At 38.5% G+C, this 20472-nt stretch overlaps 1 protein-coding gene across 1 annotated transcript in view; it reads right to left on the reverse strand.

The window, feature by feature from the left end:
- Positions 1–19198, reverse strand: part of TNPO3 (transportin 3) — a 72376-nt gene extending 53178 nt beyond the window's left edge. Inside the window, exon 1 of the mRNA XM_081038549.1 lies at positions 18685–19198. Coding sequence (XP_080894675.1) covers positions 18685–18804 — 120 coding nt within the window. The 5' untranslated portion in view covers positions 18805–19198. The remainder of the gene's footprint in view (positions 1–18684) is intronic.
- Positions 19199–20472: the final 1274 nt, after the last annotated feature.

Here is a 20472-nt window from a genome sequence, read left to right on the forward strand (position 1 = left end):
CACTTAAAATAAATTAAAAAGTTTTTTAAAAAACTACCAAGATAGCTAGAACACGAGGCTACAGATTCCAGAGACATGGAATAGAAGAGTTCATCTCAATATCTGGCCCCACTTTTCCTCTCATGGCATTTGCCTATTTGAAAATGGAAGACAAAAGGCTAAGAAGCTGAAGAGCTATGGGCAGCCACATTGAACGGAGGAGATGAAAACAAATTCAGAGCTTGCCAAAAAGAGTGCATAGCCCAGACTTTCAGATGTGACCCACTGAAGGAAACAGGAAATATATCTCAAAGACTGAACCGTCTCCAGGAGAGACCCGATGTTAGGCCATAAAACAAGTCTTAATAAATGTAAAAAGATCGAAACAATAGAAAGTATCTTTTCTAATCACAATGAAATCAAACTAGAAATTAATAGCAAAAGGAAAACTGGAAAATTCACAAACACATTCTTAAATAATCAATGGGTTAAAAAAATTAGAAAATGAAAATGGAAACAATATACCTAAACTTATGAGATACAGTAAAAACTTATAAAACTTTATACCTATATACACTTACATTAATAAAAAATTTCTCAAATCAACAACCTAACTTTAACTTAAGGATCGAGAAAAAGAACAAACTAATCCCAAAGCTAACATAAAAAAGGAAACAATAAAGATTAGATAAAAGATATAGAGAATAGAAAAACCAAGATTTCATCCTTCAAAAAGATCAACGAAATTGACAAGCTTTTCGCTAGATTAACTAAAAAAAGAGAAATGAAATGACAGAACATTTGTACCAATTTTACAGAAATAAAAGATTGTAAGAAATACTATGAATAACTGTATACCAACAAATGGATAATCCAGAAGTGGACAAATTCCTAGAAACAGACAACATACCAAGTCTGAATCAAGAAGAAATAGAAAATCTGAATAGACTACACTACTATTAAAGAGACTGAATCAGTAATCAAAAACCTCCCAACGAAGAAAAGCCCAGGACCAGATGGCTTTACTAGTGAATTCTACCAAACAATTAAAGAAGACTTAACACCAATCCTTCTCAAACTCTTCCAAAAAAACTGAAGAGGAGGGAACATTTCCTAATTCATTCTATGAGGCCAACATTACTCTGATACCAAGACCAGACAAAGATACCACAAGAAAACTACAGGGCAACATCCCTTATGAATACTGATGCAAAAAGAAAATAAAAAAAAACAAAACAGCAAAATACTAGCAAAACGAATTCAGTAGTATATTAAAGGATTATATACACTGTGACCAAATGGAATTTATTCATGGAATACAAAGATGGTTAAACATATGAAAATCAAACAGTGTGATATACATGAACAGAATGAAGGAAAAAACCCAAACATTTCAACTGATACAGAAAAGGCATTTGATAAAGTTTAATACCCCTTCATGATAAAGACCCTCAACAAACTAGGAAAAGAAGGGAACTATTCTAACACAATAGACCATACAGTCATGCACCACATAATGATGTTTCAACAATGCACTGCATATACACAGTGCTCCCATAAGATTATAACGGAGCTGGAAAATTCCTCTGAGTCGTCGCTGTCATAACATTGTAGCAGAATGCACTACTCACATATTTGTGGTGCTGCTGGGATAAACACACCTGCTGCACTGCCAGTCACGTAAAAATCTAGCACATACAGTTAAGTACAGTACTTGATAATGATAATAATAAACAACTGCTACTAGTTATGTTTTATTCGACTATCATTATTTTAGAGTGTACTCCTTCAACTTACCTAAAAAAAGTTTTGCTGTAAAACTGGATGTTGTTATGTAGGCAGCGCCCTTATATGTGGTCGGACAATTAAGTTCGCGAACTCCTACTAGAAAAAGTGCTACATACCTCATTGCTGAATATCACTACGGTCACCTTCGAAGTCCTCCCCTTGGGAAGCTACGCACCGACGCCAGCGCCTAGTCCACCCTTCAAAGTAATTTTGGAACTCTTTTCCTGGAATGGCCATCAGAGCTGTCATCGTATTACTCTTGATGTCCTGAACGTCATCAAAATGTCTTCATTTCAATATTTCCTTTATCTTCGGGTAAAGAAAGAAGTCATTGGGGGCCAGATTACATTAGTAGGGAGGATGCTCCAATACAGTTATTTGTTTACTGGCTAAAAACTCCCTCACAGACAGTGCCGTGTGCGCTGGTGCATTGTCGTGATGCAAGAGCCATGAATTGTTGGCGAAAAGTTCAGGTCGTCTAACTTTTTCACGCAGCTTTTTCAGCACTTCCAAATAGTAAACTTGGTTAACTGTTTGTCCAGTTGGTACCGATGCATAATGAATAATCCCTCTGGTATCAAAAAAGGTCAGCAACATCATTGCAACAAGTTCACGAACTTAATTGTCTCACCGCGCACATCTTGTGTTTACTGTCTCTTGATTGCATAATTTTTCTTATGCTTGACTTAATCTTGTATTGTTTTATAAATTTGGTGCAGCCTACATGTACAGTATTTATAAAGTCTATAGTAGGGTATAGTAATGTCCTAGGCCTTCATATTCACTCACCACTCACTCACTGACTCACCCACAGCAACTTCCAGTCCTGCAAGCTCCAGTCAAGGTAAGTGCCCTACAACGGGTACACCATTTTAAAAAATCTTTTAAATCGTATTTTTACTGTACTTTTCTAATGCTTATTTTTCTTTATTTTTATTAAAATACAACTGGCATACAATATTATATTAGTTTCAGGTGTACAACACAGTGACATTTTCTATGTTTGGATATGTTTATATACACAAATACTTACCATGTGTTACAACTCCCTATAGTATTCAACACAGTACCATGCTATACAAGTTTGTAGCTGAGGAGAAATAGGTTATGCCACATAGCCTAGGTGTGCAGTAGGCTATAGCACCTAGGTTTATAAGAATACTCTGTCATGTTCGCACAACAACGAAATCACCTCATGACGAATTTCTCAGAACATACCTCGTTACTGACACACGACTGTATATGAAAACTCACAATGTCATCATACCCAATGGTCAAACACTGACAGCTTTTCAAAACTCTAATATTAGGAACAAAACAAGGATGCCCAATTTTGCCCCTTCTATTCAACATAGTATTGGAAGTTCTAGTCAGACCAATTAGGCAAGAAAAATAAAAGGCATCCAAATTGGAAGGAAGGGGTAAAATGATGCCCACTCACATATAACAGTTTAGAATCTGTTCAACCCCTTCTTAGATTAAAGGGATCTGGTCATATCATAAAAACCTGCCTGCAGCAAAAGAAATCATCTCAGGAAAAAAACACATCATTGATAATTTCTTCAACTTTCCATAAATAGTATACCCAGTATTATCAAACAAAAGCAAGGCTACATAATAATAAAAAGGGGGAGGTGGCAATAAAAAATAAACTAGATAATGAAATTATCAGATGAGGACTAAAAAAACTGTGACATCTTAACCAAATTGATAAAACATAACATCACCAATAACGGGACACATTTTATGTGACTTCCTGATGTGGGATTCACTGAAAACCACAAATTATCATCCCTGTAGTATTCTTCCAAAAAATGTTTTAACGTGAATGTAATCATAAGAAAACAACCAGACAAATCCAAATAGTGGGGCATATTAAAAGCAAAGACAAAATGGGCCTGGATTTGGTTTTTTTAATGTCACTACCACAAAAGAAAAAAAAATACCCAGGAACTAGAGACACGTAACAACCACAAACAATGCATTAGCCTTGATTGAGTCCTGGATTAGAGAAAATAAAATTTGTTAAAAGCTAGAAATCTGTAACTGAAACAACTGGGAAATCTGAATATAGACTGTATTAGACAGCACCATTGTATCAATACTCAATTTTTTGAGAGTGACAATGGTTTTAGTTTAGTTTAGAAAAATGTCCTTATTCTTACTAGATATGTATTAAAATGCTCAGGGATACAGCATTATGAGGGCTGCAATTTAATTCCAAAAGGTTAAAACAAATACACTCAGAGAGCAAACCAAAACAGAAACAGACAAAAAGAAAGCAAATGGGGCACTGTTAAATTAAGGAAAAGGGTGTATCAGTGTTCACTGTAAAATTCTTTCAAGTTATGAATTTTTAAAAATAAATAGCTGGAAAAAATTAACCGATTAATATATTCAGTGAATTAGGAGGCAAATTGGAGACTTTCCATGAATAAATGGAATCTATAAAAAAGAATCAAATGAAATTTAGAACTGGAAAATACAGCAGCTTAAATTAAGAACCAAACGGAAGAGTTAAACAGCAAATCAGACAACTGAAGAAAAAATTACTACGATAGAAAATAACAAAGCCAAAAAAAAAAAGATGAGAACAATCCAAGTGATGTGGGATATAGTGAAAAAGTCTAACATACATATAACTGAAATCCCAGAAGGAACAGAAAAAAATGGGGCTGAAGCACTATTTAAAGATAATGGCTGATAAACTTCCAAATTGATAAAAGATACCAAGCCACAGATTTACGAAGCTCTACAAACCCAAAGGACAGAAAAATCAGACCCAGGCACATCATAATAACACTACTGAAAAACCAAAGACAAACAAGAAAATCTTAAAGGCCAGAGGAAAAAAAGATGTGTTATCCTTAAAGGAACAACAGTAAGACCGATAGCTGAATTGTCAACAGAAACAATGGGAACTAAGCATCTTCAAAGTACTGAAAGAAAATTAATGTCAATTGGTTATTTTATACCCAGCAAAAAAATCCTCCCAAAATGCAACAAAAGTAAGACACTTTAAGAATAAAATAAAAATAAAATAATAAAATAAAGTAAAATAGGAAAGAGTTCACTAACAATAGATCCACAAAGAAAAAATAATAAAGGATGTTCTTTATGAAGAAAGTAATTCTGGATGGAAACAAGAAAAATCAAGAAGAAATGAAGAGTAATGGAAAGGCTAAGTATGTAAGTAAATTTCTTATGAACATTGACTATATAAAACAATATCTTGGGCCAGCCAGGTGGCTCAGGCTGTTGGAGCTCCGTGCTACTAACGCCAATGGCTGCCAGTTCGATTCCCACATGGGCCAATGGGCTCTCAACCACAAGGCTGCCGGTTCAACTCCTCGATTCCCACAAGGGATGGTGGGCTCTGCCCCCTGCAACTAAGATTGAACACGGCACCTTGAGCTGAGCTGCCGCTGAGCTCCCAGATGGCTCAGTTGGTTGAAGAGCGTCCTCTCAACCACAAGGCTGCCGGTTCAACTCCTCGATTCCCACAAGGGATGGTGGGCTCCGCCCCCTGCAACTAAGATTGAACACGGCACCTTGAGCTGAGCTGCAGCTGAGCTCCCAGATGGCTCAGTTGGTTGAAGAGCGTCCTCTCAACCACAAGGTTGCCGGTTCGACTCCCACAAGGGACTGTGGGCTGTGCCCCCTGCAACTAACAACGGCAACTGGACCTGGAGCTAAGCTGCACCCTCCACAACTAAGACTGAAAGGACAACAAATTGACTTGAAAAAAAGGCCTGGAAGTACACACTGTTCCCCAATAAAGTCCTGTTCCCCTTCCCCAATAAAATCTTAAATAAATAAATAAATAAATAAATAAATAAATAAAACAGTATCTTGTAGGGTTTAAAATGTATGAATAAAAATGCCTGAGAGGAGTACTACATCCACCTAAAATGTAGAAAGTTGGAACTAACACTTCTTTCCTCAAGTTAACAATAAACATAAGCAACTATATTGCTTTCCACTTAACAATAAACAAAAGCAAATAAACTAAAAAATAACTTTTCTTAAATGCATCAGAAAGCAGAGGTTCCAGGGCAACCAAGTGGACTGAAATCAAAAAACTATTCAAGGCCAAGAGGCAATCACTGGCTCATCTGTGGCAGAACAAAGGAGGAGAAAATGCAGGGCACCACACAACCAGGTAACAAAAATTCAGCTAAAATTATGAACAAACTGAGAAAGGCTGAGTGTGGGCTAGCACAAGAGGACTTCACAACTACTTCCAGGCTCTTCTCCACAGACCTCAACCACATCTCAAGGGAAAAGTTGTGGATGGGGCAGGAGACCAGAGAAAACCTCCTTTGGTGGCACAGTCCTGGAGGAGAGGTGCAGCCTCAACTATAGAAAAGGCACACGGGTCTGACTGGACCCTTCGCCCCGACTGACAAAAGCCTTAAGTGTGTGGCAGGAGCAGTAAATCTTGTCTCCCCCAAGGCACAGGTTAATACCCACTGCTGTTGTAGTAAGGGTAAAAGAAAAGAACATCTTCCCTTACAGAATAGGGCAGAAAACAGTCTTGAACTCATGATACTAGACCAATGCCACCAGAGGTCTCCTACCACTGAGGGAAGGGTCAAAAATGCATCCTGCACAAGACCCTCCAGATGTAAGGTAGAACATGAATGTCACGGAGGACAGGATCACTGAGAAAGCCCCACCACTGAGAAGAGTGGACAGTGGAACTGCTCAAGACTGTGGTAGATCAGGGCAACAGAGATCATCCCTGTTTCCCATGACCCCATACATACAAACAAGCAAACAAACAAATTAAACACATCACATGCAAACTCCTGAAAACTCGAGATGAAAATACTAGAGGCAGGAATCCTTACCACCAAGGTAGCCTGACTCTGTAACAGCTCAACTGTAAAACTTTGTATTGTAATTACTTGGGCCTTTGTTCACCTTTTCTAATAGACTATAAGCTCTTCAAAAGTAAACTTTAATTACCTCTGCAGCTCAAATCCTCTAGCCATAGTCACTTAAAGTATGTATTTTTAAAAATAAAAATAAAAAATAAAGCACTATCTATTATGTTGCTTCGTACACCTGAAACTAATAAAAAAAGTGTACATTAAGTGACTAAATATGAAGCAAAATGACAAGGTATCATCATCTCCTGAGTCTGTAACCCATCTTTGTTTTCCCAAACAGAAAGCCCATCCTTTCGCTAGGTAGTTGAGATACTTAATGGGTTGGGAGTCAGCTGTAATAACAGAATCCATAATGTTTAGAGACAGAAAAGGCAATAAAGAACAAGCGAATAAGTTCTTTATAAAGAATACAAAGGCCCTTAGAGGACATTTTTCATTCAGAATCCTCGTTCGTAGAACTTCACTTGTCTTGCCCAGATGTAGCCTTGGTTTTGTTTTGCTCTTTAAATACACATTTTGTTTTAGCAATAAGAAGCAGCTCAATATTTTCCTCACTAAAATCTGAAGATTTAAAAATTTCAGTGAAGGGAAATTAAAATACCCCCCAAATGGGAGTCTTTTTCTGGAATGAGCTTATTTTAAAATATTACCAACATTTCTGAAAAAGGAAAAAAGAAAATAGCACTTTGCCCCAGGCAACTAAACCAAATATAAAACTTGCACTTTCTAATGCCCATTATGTTATTATCAATTTTTAAAAATTTTTATAACTAAATTAAAATATAGATGGCAGCTACATGAGTTTCCTAGGACAATTCTATGAGCAACTGGACTTAGAAAACTCCCGAATTACTCCTTGTGCAAATATTTCAAGTAGAACCAAAGTGAAAGAAGAGCTGTCTTCATGTTTCAAGCATCCCTGTTTATCTTGATGCTGCCTCACGCACTGACCAAATGTGCCTCTCCTTTCAAATATTTGTCTTTTGGAGTAAGAACAAAAGATAAGAGTGACGGCTAAAGAAACCTGGCAAACTTGAATATTACGAGCTACTAAGTAAACAGTCAATGAAACATTACCTGGGATGATACTGCCAGTACTATATATTAAGGAGTCGTAATTTATCACTTTAGTTTGAAATCCAGGAGGGTTTTCAATTGTTGACATCCCAAACCAAGTTATCTTGTTGTCATCACTGAATCATAAAGAAAATGCAACCAAATCCTGATCCCCTAGGCTCTACAATACAGCGCTCACTGTTCTTCCCCTCTGCTAAGCTGCAGAAAGAAGGAAGAGAAGAAAGAAGGAAAAGGGAATCTTTACAAGGAGAGAAGAAAGCACTTACACTTCATAGGACTTTCTAGCCACAGATGCCAGGTGCTACCCACTGAAATCCAGGCTTGGACTAAGCTCCACATTTCTGAAAGGACCATCTCAACCGAAGCCTGGGGCTCAGTCAGCAGGAGGAAGCTGCAGCTCCCACTAACAGCATATTTCAAAGAGGCTGCAACAAGAGAACATTTTCCATTTAAGCATCTAATTCCAATCTCCCATTTCACAAAAGCAGTAGCAGAACAGGCCTTTATATCAATTTTTTCAAAAGATATTTCCATGACTATGTGATGACTATGAAGCAGGCAGGCTATGGCCCAGTGATCCTTTCACTAACATACTCTTTCATTACACTTCACAGCAGATCCTCAAAGGACTTGCCCCTTTTGCCTTTAATGGTGCACTGTTGCTCTGAGACTTGCTTCCATACCAACAGTTCTAAAACTGCCGACTCCACGGAAATCACTGAGCAGGCCCCAAACAATGCAAGCACACCCAGACAGGAGCCCCTAACGATTCATGAGCTGCCAAGAATTAGCAGTGCATCAGGGCTGCTAGTTAATCCTACACAAAACTCCTCAAATTAAGTAGAATTACTTAACATACTTCACTGAGGACAGAAGGGCTTTGGTAAATAAAAAAATGAGGTTCTGGAAATACAAATATTTCAATGAGATTTGAGAAGTAACATAAAAGTGTCAGGTCGCTGTGGTTTTTAAAGTATTTCAATTAATATGTTTATTAAATACTTACAAAGATTAAAGTATATTTATAGCATATATAGTATATATAGAAGAAGAACTAGGTCAGAGTACAGAGTGAAAAGAACACCTTAAAAAAAAAACACAACTATTAGTAAAACAACACGTTTTAGATATATGCCCAGTAACAATGTGGTATATCTAGAAAATCAAAATTTCCCAAATCAAGAAAAAAAGCATTTTTGTGAGACAGGTAAAGAAAGAACAGATCTAGTTTACCAGAAACAGAGTGATTTTTTTTTTAAGTCGGTCAACTATCTCAAGTTTTTGTATCTAATCCATTAGAAGAATTTTACAAATTGCTAGATCTGTCACAAGTTACTTACTTTCTCGTGGTTTTCTTAGATAGCAGGGAGGAAAAATAGCTTGAGGAGATATTAAGAAAAATATAAGCAGTGGGGCTGAAAAGATAACCACCACTACCTACAAATGATATTTTTCAAAATAACTTGTTTTGCAAGATGGCCTGAAATACAGAAACCATGGTGAAATGAAACTTAGCTAATACCTTCACCACAGCAATGATGAGTAAAAAACTACCTCCAAAAGTAGAGTGTAAAGAAAACATGATCATAAAGCCGCTAGCAAGCTCTGAGACCCATAAAATACCCTTGTACGCATAAACAACTTTTCTAGAGGCAAAAAGGCTCATTTATGGAGACAAGTTACATTTTCACAGCCATCACCATAACAATTGAAAAATCAAAAGGGAGATATTATTTCCCTTGTGAGACAAAAGAGATTCCTGGCTGAAAATAATTCTTTAAAACATCATAAGCTATTGAAATTCCAGGAGGAATAAATACTCACTTTTCAAGTAAACTTTGGAAGACTACAGTGCCCATATACATTGTTCTTTCTTGAGAACAACAAAAGAAATCAAGACCAAATGACAGCACTGTACACTGTGGTCTCCTCAGTTTCTGATACAATCCCAGTGTTTCTGGGACAAGAGTTTTCAAATAACCGTATGTCATAATGACCTCAGTCAAATGAATTCTGGCTCAAATCTATAGCCATCAGCCACACGTACTGGTACTGAGAAATCTTGCCAAAATTTTTTCATGACAAGTGCAAAGAATTTATCCAAATTTAAAACCCTCAGTCACCTATGTATGTGAATATTAACTTCAAGAATGGCCGTGAAAAAAATATAAATTTGGGTACATAGAATCAACTTGGAACTACTTGACTTGGAGCTGATGGGTCCTGGAAAAACACACTTAAATAAAAAGTTTGAAATCAACTTGGATTGGGAGTGACTGAAGCATGCATTCCTTGATAATAGCTTCACTGTGGCCCCTTCCAATGACATAGGCAGCCCTGCTTTAAAAGTAGAAAATGCCAAGCTTCAAACCATTTCATTTGAAGCAAATGGGTAGCCCATGTGAGGGCTTCCTGAAAGCCAAAAAGATAGAAAATGTATTTCCTTTAATTAATCACTGGTCTCTATTCGTGCCTACTTAACAACTCATACACCAGAAGAATGAGGACATGTGTCACCAGCATGTTAACACTGTGCTGAGATCCAACTTTTTCAATCTTATAGAAATGTGAGATGCCTAGCTTCAAGTGTTGCAAAAATTACACTGAAGTGTTAGAAAACTCTGAGTTCTTATGTAAAAATGTATAGTTTCAAGTCTAGTTTCAAATACGTATATTCTTCTGCTTTAGGAATATGTTTAATTACTATTATTTCATCATTGTTGAGACAGAAAATACAACGAGGAAACAATGAATACGGAGAAAAACTGAAAAGAATTCTGCTATGGGCTTGAGAAAAAATAAGTGAAAACCATACTGTAAACTCTGTTATAAAATTTGTTATCAAAAGAGAAAAAACACACATTTCATAATATTTTCATTTTAGAAACTCTACCAGAAATAAATTAAATCAGTACTTTCAAAAGGTTCTGCATACCAAACACTACAAAATTATCCCCTTTAGCAGGACTGTGAACCTCCGAAAGAGAAATATACCTTCTCTCTGGGGCTTTACCTACACAACAATAAAACACTCTCTGGTAATATTTCAGTACCAGAGCTAGAAAAACACAGGAGAGGTAATCTGAGCAATCTCAACTTTCTATGAATTAAATTTGTTTTTAAGCTCAACAGAGCTTAAAATTCTGTAAAATCTGGAAAACAGTATGGCAGTTCCTTAAAAAAATAAATAAACAAATAAAACAAAACAGAATTACCTTATGATACAGCAATTCCCCTTCAGGACAAAAGAATTGAAAGCGGGGCCTGAACACGTATTTTAACCCCCTTGTTCATAAGCGCATTCCTCACTGTAGCCAAGTGTTCACTGACAGAGGAATGGATAAACAAAATGTGGTACATACATTATTGCTCAACCTTAAAAAGGGATGACATCCTGACACACGGATGAACCCTGAGGATATTATGTTAAGTGAAATAAGCCAGTCACAGAAGGACAAATACTGTATCATTCCATTTAGATGAGGTATCCAGTCAAATTCAGAGAGACAGAAAGCATAAGGGTGGTGGCTAGGGGCTGGAGAAATGAGAGTTAACTGTTTAAAGGGTACACAGTTTCAGTTTTACAAGATGAAAGAAGTTCTGGAGATGGATGGTGGTGATGGTTGCACAACAAGGTGAATATACTTAAAGCCATTGAACTGTACACTTAAAAAGGCTGCCGGTTCGATTCCCACATGGGCCAGTGGGCTCTCAACCACAAGGTTGCTGGTTCAGTTCCTCGAGTCCCGCAAGGGATGGTGGGCTCTGCCCCCTGCAACTAAGATTGAACACAGCACCTTGAGCTGAGCTGCCACTGAGCTCCCGGATGGCCCAGTTGGTTGGAGTGCAGGCTCTCAACCATAAGGTTGCTGGTTCGACTCCCATAAGGATGGTGGGCTGCGCCCCCTGCAACTAGAAACGGCAACTGGAGCTGAGCTGCGCCCTCCACAACTGAGACTGAAAGGACAACAACTTGACTTGGAAAAAAGTCCTGGAAGTGCACACTGTTCCCCAGTAAAGTCCTGTTCCCCTTCCCCAATAAAATCTTTTAAAAAAAAGGTTATAATAATGAATTGATGTATACTTTTACCACAATTGAAAAAAATGAAGTTCGCACACATGCTGCAACATGAACCTTGAAAACATGATACTAAGTGAGATAAGCCAGATATAAAATGACAAATATTGTTTGGCTGACTCTACTTATGTAAGGTACCTAAAGTAGTCAAATTCATAGACTAACAGTAGAACGGTGGTTGCTGGGGTGGGAGAAAGGAGAGACTAGAGAGTTACTGTTTAAGAGGTACAGAGTGTTCGTGTGGGGAGATGAAAAAGTTCTACAGACGGGTCATGGTGATGGTGGCACAACATGCACTTAATGCCACTGACTGTACACCGAAAAATGGTTAAAATGGCAAATATTGCTAAGACTATTGACCACAATAAAAAAACCTACCTATAAAACGTATTTTCCATTTCCCTCATAAACATCAGTGAAATTAACAGGAAAGAATGCTGAAGAAATATCTGGGGGGCTTTGGAAGAACACTGTTACAATTAGAAAATGTAGCAGTGCCCTGATGGTTTTATATCCTGAATCAAACCATCAACTCTGGTCTAAGCCTGAGAAGACAAGAAATAAACCAGTCCAAATGTGGATGAAAGCCACCAGGTAACACACTACCATGTCCGCAGACACACAACAAATTCTCATTCATAGATAGGCTCCAATATACCAAAGACATAAAATGTCTATATTTGTAGTGTCCAAGACCTGATTTTAACTTTTATTTCGTTTAAATTAATTTAAATTTAAATAGCCACAATAGCCATCTGACTAACTAACGGCTACAACATTAGATGACACAGCCAGACTGGTAAATTCTTTGAGAAAAAGTCTTTTCATCATTTACTTATAATTTCCAGCAACGCAAGGCATACAATACAGCTGACACTTGAACATGGGTTTGAACTGCACGGGTCCGCTTATACACGGATTTTTTTTCGGTAAATACTGTAGATGTACTTTCTCTTCCTCATGATTTTCTTAATATTTTTTCTCTAATAAAGCTAACTTTATTGTAAAAATACAGCATATAATACATATACTATAAAAAATAGGCGTTAATCAACTTGGTTATCAGTAAGAAGTCCGGTCAACAGTAGGCTATTAAGAATAGTTTCTGGAGAGTCAAAAGTTAATATATGTGGATTTCCAACTACGCGAGGGGTCAGCGCCCCCAACTCCCGCATTGTTCAAGGATCAACTGTAGTCCAATGTTCACTGAACTAACTGATCCATAGAAGTTGTTTGGGAACATTTTCTATTTTCTATTTTCTAGAACATTTCCAATGTTCACTGAACTAACTGATCCATAGAAGTTGTTTGGGAACATTTTCTATTTTCTAGAAGGCTTTCCTTTCAAAAACATGTTATGTTTTAAGGGTCACTTGACTGGAGAATGAGAGCATAAGCATAAAAAAATGCCTAGATTTTCAAACAAATCAATGACTGCAATAGACAGAGAAAAACCAAAGCCCTTACATTTCAGAAGTAAGCTAAAGAATCAAGAAATTACAGAGGGAAATGACTAGGAAAGAAGTTTAAAGCTGATACTCCATGACCTTCCTAAAACTTAGAAGAAAATTCCCAAGGATGTGTGATAAACCAAACACGACAATGCCAACTTAGTCCATCAAAGAAAGATTTGATTTCATTTGATTCATGCTTTTTATGCTTTTCATCATTCCTTCTCAGTTTCCAGATTGAACTAGATTGTCTCTGCAAAAGTAATCTCCTCCTTATGATATAAATTACAAACTTAGAACAAATGAGTAGCATACAAAATTCATTAGCCCTATGCTATAAAAAGATGATCTTTCCTTCCATTGCTTCTACATTTGTCTACTAATCTGGGTTACTGGAGAGTAGACAAAGGAAACAACTAGGTGTAGATAGGTTTCCTTTAAGATCCGTCTCAGAATCATTTCTTTTAAAATACTTTGAAGATATCAGTGATATCTGTCTATCACATAAAACAAAACCATGGCTATCGGTTGTTTCCAAGAATTCTGATGGGAAAAAAGATTAATGAATATAGATTCTTCAGAAAATGGCTGTTTTATACAAATATTAACAAAAAGGAAACGATGCTAACTCATACCATGGGCTAAGCCCGTATCCAAATTACACCTTTATATCAAATTTACCTTCACCAGGTTATTAGAACTATACTGAATAACTCTTAAGATTAGTAAATGAGGGATGAAGGAAAGAAAGGATAATAGTTTTTCAAAACGTGTATTCAAAACAGACTTTTGGTTAAAATATCACGTAGTGAATACTTTGAAAAAGCCTACTGAGTCAAAAAACTTCTTCCTGTATCCAAGTCTTTCAAAGCATAAATGACAGCAATATAAACTTCTCTCATAAAGGTTGTTTTAAAAAAAGAATGGAAAGACTGAAAACACCAACACAGGAGGCTAAATAATGTTGTTTATTTTCAATTACTCATGGATGTGGTAGAGAGTTGCATCAAAAATAAACGAAATTCATAAAGACACACTGGAGTTATCCAACTGTTCTTTGGGGGTGCCTACAAGCTGTTAGTCATTCAACAACCATTTTTAAGAACGTGTGTGTCAGGGATCTTGAGCGTTTCTTTCTTAATAACCATGGTTTATTCCTTTAACTATGGGAATCAGATCATGTAAACAAATAAAAGGATCCTCCAGACTGCTAGGAGAGATGAATTTCCAAAAAAGTAAAAATAAATAAATGGAATTAAATAAAGTCCTCTAGGTGTTCAGTGGGGGCAGAAATTACTTCCAGTGGAAAAGAATCAGTTAAGACTTCAAGGAGAAAGTGGAATTTAGGCTGGGCTTTGAAAAGATGGGTTAGTTTCTTCATTTGAAGAAAGCATTGGGAAAGAGTAATAATAAAAGCGCAGAGGTGAGAAAGAATCAAAGAAATCACAAAACTGGACAAAGGTGATATTGCTACCCCCGTACCCCCGAAAACCATTTGCTTACAATGGGAGATACCACAGCTATTTGAATGCAGGTGGGAAGGACCCAATAAAGAGGGAGTCTGAAGATGCGAGTGTGGCACAGGATAATGAAAAGATCAAGGCTCCTGAGAATTCAGAAAATGAGATGCAGAGCACCTAGACCAGATAGAAGGGAGAAGCAGCTGGATAGACCCAAGCTGAAGTTTTACCAAATCAGAGGTGAAGGGTTGATGGATATAAGAAAGCGACTAGAATGATAGACCCTGGAATCCAAAGTGGATAAGAGAAGAAAAGACAAGAACTAAAAAGGGAAAGTAGGGGCCAGTCCATGGAAAAAGGTTTTGATGAAATTCAAGAATGAATGCAGGGACTTCTGTTTAACATGACTGAACTGTTCCAATATGACATCTGTTGGCCCTCAGGTCCCTTCCCAAAACACACTAAAATCAGAGTAAAGAGATTAAAAAAGAAAAAGGCTGGGTTAGGGAGGTGGGGGAACCCACAAGAACAAAGAGAATGGAAACAGGATTGATAGTAACACAAGTGTGGAAACTAGAAAGCTAGTGGATGAGTCTTAACTGTTTAGCAAGCGTGAGTAAGCTGAGACAAGCCTAAGGGGCAGGGAGGGAGGATGGAATGAGAATGCCAGCAAGGGGCAAACTGATACGTCTGCAAAATTCCAGTTAGGCTCAGAAATGAGAAGTACCAGGTATATCTGCAGGCAGATGCGCAGGTGGGACAGAAAATAAAGGAGTGAGTGGGTTCAAAATCTGTATAAGCAGTTAGACTCCTAGATTTTCTCCCTGTTTCTGAGTGTCCAGGCTACTATCCTCCCACCATCACAGAAGACTCAAGGTTTACTTCGGGAAGACTGAAGTAGAGGGGCTGCGGACTCTTGGACAACAGACTCACCAGAGGACAGGACTACCACACTGAAAATGGGAGATGAAATTAAAGCCAACGTATTTAGTGGTGAGTCCATTCCTGGCTCATTCCCCGAACGGCTACCTAGTGCATAACACGCTGGCAGAAGACTACAGGACTTCTCTCAGGGCATAAGCAGTCCAAAAGACCCACAGAAAGAAAGACAGAAGGGGGTGAAAATCCTCTTCTCAACTGCCCATCAAACGAGGGAGTAATCCAAGAGAAGACCATGGGATCCAGGATTCAGTACATCCAATCCAAGAAAGAGGTGAAGGGAATTCCCTACGATAGTGTTGAATGGAGATCCTATGATTATAATTATGCAACAAACCTGGAGAACAACCAGGCCAGATTTGAGCCAGGGGGTGCAAGGCTCTCAGAAAAGGTTTCATTCCGCCAAAAAAGGAAAGAGATTGACAGTTTGATTATACTAAAAGGATATTCACACTTAACTGACAGGAAGTTTGAGATAAATTACTACAGATATATAGAAAATGAAGCAAATGTGAAAAAAAAGGTAATGTTTACCATCAGAAAAAAAAGTTACACAAAAAAGGAAATATTACCAGGGAATACACGCTACACAGTTCACAATGTGTACTGATTTAAACAAAAATGTGATAATTATATTAGAGATATGGGATGAGAGGAAGTGGAAGGAGCCTGAATTCTCATCTTTCATAGGAGGTCTATACATAACTGCTCTTTTTTATCCTAGGCCTTTTTCTTGTAAAATTTCCATTTTATAATTTTTTTAAAAAGTATTTAAAGTTTATTTTTAAATCTTTTAAGTTTAAAAATTAAAACTTTTTAATTTTGATAAAAATTAAAATTACATTAAGACTTCAAAAAATAAAAACTGTTATATGAGGTTACTTGAGGTTCTTGAGCCAGCAAACCAGAAGAAGAGTGGGTTGTGATCAGAGCAGAATGTCTGAGTTAATGATGTGGGGAGCGGGTGACTTTAATAATGACAAGATCCAGGGTGTGACTGTGTGACAAGGTGGTTGAGGTAGTGATTTGGGGGGCCTGGTGACTTTTTAGTAATGACAAAATTCAAGATGTGACCAAATGGCTGAGAAAAAGAGGTGAAGGAGTTAAGTGGCCAAAGTGTTATCTAAATTGTCAATCCAGATGCTGAAGTTGCCTAAAAATGATGTGTGGCTGTGCAAGACATTTTCCAGGGCAGCTTTTCCACCCTCTCTACCACATTTTCTGCCCCCAGTATGCTGACCTATATGGACTCTATCAACAGATTCCCATATCCCCCAGCTTCCTGTTGGGTTTGCCTAATATAGGGAATCCCAGGAGACTAGAGCTTCCTTCCTGCAGTCACCACACACTGGCTGTGTCCCTTCAACCAAAAACTTCCACTCCTTTGAAGGTAGCCAATTCCATACTTTTCTTAAGTCGAGTAACCACGCCCTCTCCTATCCCTTCTGGTCTACAGATGTTAACAATATGGCTAAAGGTTACCACACTATCTCTTCAGGTTCCACATTATACCTGCTTCTTTATAAACACTACATTTATAAAATAAACCCTCCTCGAATTATCCTATAAAGGTGTTTCCTATTGGGACTCTGACTGTAAATAGTGACGATGGTGATGGTGATGATAATGATGTAAGGTTGTAACAGAGAGTAGTGGAAATAAGAGAAAAGTGACTACAATTTCTAATATATTTGAGCTCTAGGTTCCAAGAACTTTACTAAGCTCTTTGAAGGTATTAACTCATTTAATCATTACAAACATCCTATGTGACAAGCAGATTTTATCTGATTATTTCCATATACCACTGCCTAGCACAGTTGCTGGTACATGGTAAGCACTCAAATACTGATTTAAAATACACATAACAATAGGCAGGTTTAGTAGGGAAGAGCTGATTTTTGGGATGGTGTAGCATTTCTCCAACTTACGAGACTATATGAAGATCAGGGACTCATCATTAACTTGTCACTTACTTTACATTACAAAAACTAAACACTAAATCAAAGTTGCAAAATTTTAAATATTATGCACTTGCAGGCTAGGAGCTGATTTAAAAGGGCACAGCATCTTTAAGTACCAGTTATTTAGTTTTTAAAAAGAAAAGGGGGGGACAATTTTTCAAAAAGCTTGGGAATATAAAATGCAAAAATAAGAAAGGTAAAGTCAGCAAGATCAAGTTCACACACACACACACACACACACAAAGCACAAAGGTGAGTATGAAAACTAGAGACGGAAGCATAAGACACGCGAATCAAAGAATGCAGAAATACAACAGGTATAATGGGTTGCAATTAAACTCCTCACTGGATGCTCAGTTACATGGAATAATCAAGGCAGCTGTGATACCCACATCTGATGAAGAACAGAAAAGACCAGGTTAAAGAACAAAAATACACAGCAAAATGAGAACTGCCAAGATTTTTCTGACATCAAAATCGATGTCTCCGTTACATCACGTTGCACTCCAAAACACGGGAAATTCACGTGTATAAGAATCTAGAAACCTGGGAAGTTGCGAGAATACTGAACTCAAACTAGAGTGAAAAATCAGCAGGGCACAGTGAGGTTAGGGCTACGACTGGGAAGGAATTCCTGAACGCCAACACTTGGACACCCAAGGGAGGTGGATACAACATCCTTAAGTAGAAGATGGAGAAAGACTGGGGCTGGATTTGCTTGAAGGAAGACACAACGGAAAAGCGGGGCCTGAGAGGCAAGCAGCAAGGGTACAACTTAAAGAGGACAATAACGATGCCACTAGAAAGTACAGGACCTACAAATCAGAGTCTACGGGGTGGGGAAAGGGCCAGTTCGCGAGCGACCAGCAGCGACTAGTTTCCGAAAAGCCGCGTAGATGGAGCTTCGCAGCCCCACCCCGCGCCAATAGCTCCTCCCCAAGGAGGACCTCACGAGGCCAACCGCCGGGCTTGGGCTCGGGCTCCAGCTCAGGTCCGAGCCTAGTTCCCACCCCGCCCTTGCCCTTTAGAGCTGAACGGCCTCTCTGGGCCCCTCACCGAACGCTGCAGTTCCCCAAGCCAAAACGAGGCGCGCTCCTTTCCGCTGGGATCTGGGTCGTGGTAAAGCGCCTGTACTGCCTGGTACACGAGCTGTAATGTCGGCTTTGCCCCTTCCATGGTGGTGGCGGTGGCGGCGGCAGCGACGGCTCTGGCTCTCCTCCCGAGGCTTCTCGGGTTGCTCCGTCTTCGCGCTTCCTCACTGTGTCGGCCACAAGCGCTCCCGGACTGGCGCCATCTCCTCTTTGGCCGTTACCAGGGCAGAGGGGTTCCCCGTGGAAGTTGCCCCCTCGGAAACAGAGAGTAGAGCGTATTCAAGTTCCTGGCCTTTTTTCAGATTCTCCCACTGGACTCTAGACTTCTGAGTAGAGGCTCCGATGACCACCTCTTCACCCGCTGACTTGTCCTCAGAAGTCTGTCCCGGCACTACAAACCACGCAGTATATCAAAACCGCGAAACCCGGACCGGAAGCGGCCACACCGATACCTTTGGCACACTTCCGCCTGGTGCAATGCAAAAGGCCTCCTCCCCGGCACGCCTCCTCTTGTCTCCCCGCCCTCTTCCGGAAGTGGCCCTGCAGGGCCAGGAGCCGGAAAGAAGTGATCGCATGTGATTCTCTCGGTTCCTAGCGTCCGACTGGAGCTTTAGGACCGACGTGTGTCCCATACCTGAGCTGCTCTCCTCTCCTTGGCAATGGATCCGAGGTCTTCCCTCCGCCTTCCAACTTCTCCATGCCTCTTCAGAGAATCCTTTCTGACCCCTGTGGCCCAAACGCGTCAATTCAACCAACCATCCTTGGAGTGCCCACTGTACTGGAAATCCAAAGATGACCTATGACAGGATTCTATAATGACTCTAGTGGAGAAGACAGACACATAATCAAATAACTGTTGTACAAACGTGAAATACGTGCCGCACTGAAATAAATCCAAAATGCGTAGAGTCCCTGTTCAGCCCCTATTTCCACTAAGTTCTTACACTCAAAAGGGTATTTCTTTTTGTTGCTCAGGACACTGAATTCCAGAGTATTTGCATGCATCTTTTGCATTCTCACATTGAATTGTAATTTTGTGTATGCCTTTCTGAATCAAAAATCAGTGAGTGGTCTAACAATTCTCAATTCACAAAAGAAAATAGAAATCCTGAAATCTGTACTACAACATAAGGTATGTTAATGGATTTAGCAACATTAATGCAAGTAAGAAATGCTATTTATTGAGTGCTTACAATGTGTAAAGCACTGTAGTTACAAGACCTAAATCCTTTTAAGAAATATACCAACTAAATCCCTATTTTACAGAATAAGAAGTAGATGATGTAATACAGTTCTTAAATGAAAATCAGTATTTGAATCCAAATCAGTTTCACTCCAAACCCTGTGAAACAGTTACAATCCCTATTATCCTGTGATTTACTTTGTTTCTAAATTGTCGTTCTCAAGGGATTTTCACTGCCAACACCAGGATGAAAATAGTGTTACTGTAGAGTTGATACAATTTCAGAAAAGAAACGAAACTTCATACTTTGGCTACATCCATTCATTAAAAAAAGATTTAGTAAGACCACCTTGGTCTCTGCCCTTGTGGAATTTACAATCTAATTGCAAAAAAAGACAAGCAATTCAGCACAGTTAAAAAGTTCTATGAATATCCACAAGCAAAAGAATGATGTTGGACCTACCTTGTACCATATACTAAATAAATAAATAAACAAACAAATAAACAAATAAATAAAATAAAAATCCTGGAACCTAAATGTAAGAAATTCTTGGAAGAAAACAGGAACAT

Source organism: Rhinolophus hipposideros, assembly GCF_964194185.1.
Source record: "Rhinolophus hipposideros genome assembly, chromosome: 25".
In the NCBI taxonomy this organism is placed as follows: Eukaryota; Metazoa; Chordata; class Mammalia; order Chiroptera; family Rhinolophidae; genus Rhinolophus; species Rhinolophus hipposideros.